At 44.6% G+C, this 5,951-nt stretch overlaps 1 protein-coding gene across 1 annotated transcript; it reads right to left on the reverse strand.

The window, feature by feature from the left end:
- Nucleotides 1-4,984: 4,984 nt before the first annotated feature.
- On the reverse strand, nucleotides 4,985-5,486 carry SCP2D1 (SCP2 sterol binding domain containing 1; the record flags this gene model as incomplete). The annotated part of the gene is made up of 1 exon (XM_081097810.1): nucleotides 4,985-5,486. Exon 1 carries the CDS (start codon nucleotides 5,453-5,455, stop codon nucleotides 4,985-4,987), a length of 471 nt encoding a protein of 156 aa, XP_080953936.1. The 5' UTR covers nucleotides 5,456-5,486.
- Between the last annotated feature and the right edge of the window lie 465 nt (nucleotides 5,487-5,951).

A 5,951-nucleotide genomic window follows, 5' to 3' on the forward strand; every position in this document is an offset into this window, starting at 1 on the left:
TAGCCATGGCCTGCACATGCTCCAGGGTTTAAAACACCACATCGAAACTTGCAGAGTGGCTGTGGCAACAGTGGAGCACATGGCCAGGAAGGGACGAGAGGAAAGTAAAATATGTGTTTGGCAGGCCTCTCAAAGCAGGAATAGAAAGAAGGCTAGCTTTCCAGAATTGCAAAACCAGCCTAGGAGCCCAAAGCCAAAGGTTTTTAGTTCTTGTGGGAATTATACACATGGGGATTCAGGCATTAGAGGTCAGAAGAAGGGTGAAGGAGCTGAGGGAATGGGTTTTTACCAGCCGCCCCTTGAAATCCGGCCAAGTGAGTGAGAGGCCAGAATAGGCAATGAAAACATATGGGCAGTGTGGGCAACCAGAGGGGAATGGATTCAAATTTGCCATCAGATTGTAAGTCAATGTTTTAAGTGTTTCAAGAATGTTTAATAATCTGCACACTGGGGAGATAGGGAGATAGATGGGAAGCAAATCTGGAAGCAACCTACCAACAGTAGAATAGATAAATAAATCGCTGTATATTCATAAAATAACATAGCAAAGATGGTGACGGAGCCAAAGTATATACAAGAAACTCATGCACTTTGTATATAGCACGTTGAGCCGAAAAATCCAGACACAAAACATACTAAAGGTAAGATTGTTTATATAAAAAGCAAAAACTGGGGAAACGAAACAATGTTATTTTAAGTTGGGATTGTGGTTTCCCTTAGTGGGGAGACCAGGTAAGGACCAGGAGGGAATACGAAGGGGGTGTCCGAGGTGCTGGGAGTAGTCTTTTCCTGACATAAGTGCTGGTTATATGGGGGTGCTCATTCTGTGAAAATTAACTGAGCACACACTTAGGATGTGTGTGCACCTTCTGCATGTATGTATGCTGTTTGTCAATGAAAAGGTTTTTTTAAAAGGGATGCTTCTTTGGTAGCTGAAAGTGGAGCGAAGCAGGCTGGCTACAGGATCTGGAGGAAGGAGACTACACGGGTTCATTAGCCTCCACTTTCATCAGCCTGCCTAAAACATCGCGCCAAGCAAATTACATATTGCTTGTCATGACAACTTAATGAAATACAGCTTAGCAAACAAAACAAAGCGCTCCCTTGAGAGCCCCCGAAAGCAAATTTCACACACTTCAATCAAGGCTTGAAAGATATAGGCTTCCTTTTCTTCCCATTGGTTTTACTGAGATATAATTGACATATAACATTGCATTCCTTTTAGGCGTGCACCATAATGATTTGATCACCACAATACATTTAGTTAACAGCCATCACCATATATAGTTATAAATTTTTTCTTGTGATGAAAACTTTTAAGATCGACTCTGAGTGTCAGAGACAAGGCAAAAGGTCTCCAGAACCCTGTGAAAGCCGAGTGTGGCTTTTTCAGGAGACAGTCGGGAGCCAGTGAAAGTCCTCCCTTTCTCTCATCCAAAAGAGAAAGGGAATTCACACTCATGGAAAACCCATGGACTATGCCAGACGTGATCTATTTGGAGCTCCCCAACAACTTGATGTTATAAGGGCTGCTGGCCCCATTTCCAGGCAAGGCCGTTAAGGTGCAGAGTGGCTCAATCATGGCCTGTGATTACATGGATGTGAAGTGCTGACAATGGGTCAAAACTACGTTTGCGCCGAAACCGGTTTGGCTCAGTGGATAGAGCATCGGCCTGAGGACTGAAAGGTCCCGGGTTCGATTCCGGTCAAGGGCATGTACCAGGGTTGCGGGCACATCCCCAGTGGGAGATGTGCAGGAGGCAGCTGATCGATGTTTCTCTCTCATCGATGTTTCTAACTCTCTATCCCTCTCCCTTCCTCTCTGTAAAAAATCAATAAAATATATTTAAAAAAAAAAAACTACGTTTGCTTCTACAATCCACTCCATATGGTATCCCCCGCCAAGCAATTTCATCCTTTTCATCGAAAAGGGGTTTGCTGTTGTGTTTCACAAGGTCTGGCCTCTTCTCCCTCAATTAACCAGCACTCTCTCCTTATTCAAGGCCTTTGTTCTTCCTTCTCCTCAGCTCCTACCATGGTAGCTGCCAATCCATCCCCACAGCACCTCACTCACCCCTTGTACATCCCAGCCTTTCAGACTCCAACCCCATTGCTCATATAGCTCCGTCCCTCAGCTTCCCAGTTCCAAATTCCTGAGAAAGGAATCTAATTGGTCCAGGTCATGTTTTTGTCCCAAGTCATAATGGATCACTGGCCAGCCTATGGGGTGGGCCTCCCTTTGGTCAGGTGCCAGCCCAGGCATGACCCTCTGTAACCCTGCCCTCCCTCCCATTCCGCTCCACCCTCTAATCCAGTGGTTCTCAACCTTCTGGCCCTTTAAATACAGCTCCTCATGTTGTGACCCAACCATAAAATTATTTTCGTTGCTACTTCATAACTGTAATGTTGCTACTGTTATGAATCGTAATGTAAATATCTGATATGCAGGATGGTCTTAGGCGACCCCTGGGAAAGGGTGGTTCAACTGCCAAAAGGGTTGCAACCACCTGTAAGCAACTTATGTCTCAGGGTCAATTCACAAAGGCTATCATGGTATGAACAGAACCACTCAGGGAAGCCACTTCTTAAAAACAGCATCCTGAACACCTGCCCAGCCTTGCCTGATACTCATAAACATGACTTGAATGGAGTGGAGTGCCTGCGCCAGGCAAAGAAAGCATTCGCAACAGTACAAAAAATCATTCTAAAGCCTCTGAGACACCCACCGCTGCCCTGCGGGAGCACTGGCAGGAACACCATGGGTCACCTACAGAATGACCCAGGTGAGCAAAGAAACCAGGGAGCTCCATGTCCCCACTCACAAACCCTCAGCAATGTCTTGCCATGAGGTTGAATGCCAATTAACAAAAGGTCTCTTCCTTTCCCACTAAGAGGATGAGCTTGTGTTAGCAGTGAGCCCTCCCTCTGCCTCCTTCTGACTTGGAGAACTCAGGAAGGCCTCTGCAGAGCCACCCAAATCAGTAAGGGGTTGGAAAGGCAGGCACATAATGAGGTCAGAGGAAGGGTAGGATTTTAGGTCCTCTTTATAAAGCCTTCATTTTGAATGGAGGGCAGCAGATTTTTAAAGCAGCCTTGTTGAGCTTATATGGACACTTCATAAACTGCATATGTGTATGTAGTGTATAATTTGCTGTTTGACCTATATACACCTATAAAACCATCACCACAATCAAGATAATGAATCTATCCATCACCTCAAGACTACTCATGTCCATTTGTAAACCCCCTCACCCTTCCCACTTCCCTTTCTTGGCAACCACTGATTTTTTTCCTGTCACTAGGGTTTGCATTTTCTACTATGTTACTTAAATAGAATCATATTGTACGTACTTGGTTTTCTCTGACTTCTTTTAGCATAATTATTTTGACATTCAATTGTGCTGTTGTGCACATATCAGTGATTCATTCCTTTTTGTTGCTGAGTGGTAGTCCATGGTATGACATAACACAATTTGTTCATTCATTCACCTGTGATGGACATGTGGTTTATTCCCAGTTTGGGACGATGACAGCATGAACAGATTTTTGTACTTGTACATTTTCCTCTTGGGAAAATACATGAGAATGGAATAGCTGAATCATTTGGTAGGCATGTGCTTGAGCATGACCAATTTAATAAAACTTGCTTGTGGGTTTCAGAGTGTCTGCACTGTGTATATTTAACCTACCAAATAAAAGTACACACAGATCACACAGTAACAAATGACACTCATACTGAACCATGAGGAAGTTACATCAGAAGACAGCTTCATTCCAGTTCTCCCAACATCTGGAGAGGGCTTCCAGAGGGGCAAATCTCCCAGGATGACCTTCAACTTTGTAAAATACTCAGTGCACAAGCTCCTGACACTTTAGAAATGGCCCCCACAAGGGCTATGTAGTCTTTCTCCGGGAGAGCCTTTAAATAAGGACAACTGGTCTAGAATAGAACAGTTTCGATCAATACTGAAAGCTGTGGCATGAAGAGCAGGGGTTCTTCAGGGATGGTCCCATCAACATCACCTGGGAACTTATTAGACATGGACATTCTCCCCAGCCCAGACCTTCAGAGTTGAAACTCTGGTCAGGGCCTGGCACTCTGGGCTTTCACTAGCCCTCCAGGTGATGTGATGCATGCTCCAGTTTAAGAAACAGTGACCTTTCAAGCCCTTCGACTCACTCAGAATTAAATACATCAGAAGTCATGATACACCATCACCTCTATTGCCTTGTTCCACCCACACAGCTGCGGAGCCCACCTTCTTAGAATTCTGCAACCCCTTTAGAATTCCATCAATCTCCTCAAAGACCAAGTTAACAACTGGAATATAAACCTACTACATGACGGTCATCACTATTTCCCCAAAACACCAAACTAAGAAAAAAAAAATTCTCAGGAATCAGGAACTCAATCATTGAACCATTTATATCCAACTGTCACCCTGGTTCAGTTGGTTGGAGCATCGTCCCACACACCAAAGGTTGTGGGTTCAATTCCCAGTCAGGGCACATACCTAGGTTGCAGTTTTGATCCTCAGTTGGGGCAAGTACGGGAGGCAACCAATCCATGTTTCTCTCTCATATCTCTCCTCTCTCTCTCTCTCTCTCTCTCTCTCTCTCTCTCTCTCTCTCTCTGTAAATTAAAAAAGATATCCTTAGGTGAGGATTTTTTTTAAAATCCAGCTGTCAAAACTACCCATTTCTCTACATGTGGCTTTTACCCTAGCATATTTCAACATAAATGAATCTAAGAAAAGAAAAAGACAAAGATTTTAAGTGATACACCACTCCAATACTCTTTACTGCTCTAGAACCCTCACTGCAATTTTACATATTAGCAGGAAAATTAATCAAATTTGAATAGGAAGAATTAGAGTAAAAATATTGGATACTTTTTCTTTTAATCTTCAGTTTAAGCATGATTTCCGTTCAACATTTTAACTGAAGAGAAGTTCTGATCATTTCCTTGGTATTTTTTTCATGCTTAACATTTCGCCCAGTCTTTGAAAACCTTCTCCAGCTTTTGGCCAAGCAGAACTTTGCCACTTACTTTGAACTTGCCGGCAAGGAAAGCCTTCTGAGGGTTTATTTTACCCAAAACCAACTCCATAAAGACAGGTTCCGGGATTGTGAAGACAGTATCCGCTGGGAGCCTGGCAGATCCTGGATACATGTCGCCAGAGCCATTCTTCAGGTCAATGGTCCTCTGCAGGATGGTCTTCCCATCTTTGGTGATGTCCAGCTGGAAGATGGCATTCACTTTCTTTACCATTTGGGCCCCCGCTTCTTTGATGTGTTGGCTAATGTCCTCAAACACAAGGAAGCTCTGGAATTCCGACAGCTCTAGAGGGTGTGGCATGGCAGGTTTCGGAGCTGAACCCAGGTCCTTGAACTGACCCACCCGTGGTCCATCCCCGGCTTTGATCTTGGGTTGATGGTCAGTTCTCTTCCACATCTTACTGTGCTGGTCCTCTTGACCTAGTCATCTGGTTTGGGAGCAGCTATGGCCAGATTAATAGCTGCAGGTCAGATTGTGACATCAAAGGTAAGGCCCAAGCAGGGAATGAGGCTGTATTGTGTGTGTTGCAGTATTATTGGCTCATCAGATGCTAACATGTGACATGGGGTGAGGGCTCAGACAGGTAATTATGAGGCAGAGCCACACCACCAAGCCCTAAACCAATCAGGGCTATTGGTCTCACAAGCTCAGAAGGGCCTGGACCCCATGTTGGGAATAAGGGAAACTGACCCCAGAAGGTTCTTTGGTGACACGAGCTCTATCCTTACAATGCAGGTGTCTCCCAGTAGCAACCTTAGCTGAGAGAGAAGTTATTCTGATTCCTTCAAAAGTGGGTAATCCTCAAGCAACAGACTGTGGTGCTGGGTTTGGCTTTAGCTGGCTGCTGGTGGAGGGGGAAATGCTTTTAGAGCAAAAGAGCTGGTTGGAGAAG

Source organism: Myotis nattereri, assembly GCF_964212035.1.
Source record: "Myotis nattereri genome assembly, chromosome: 8".
Classification (NCBI taxonomy): domain Eukaryota; kingdom Metazoa; phylum Chordata; class Mammalia; order Chiroptera; family Vespertilionidae; genus Myotis; species Myotis nattereri.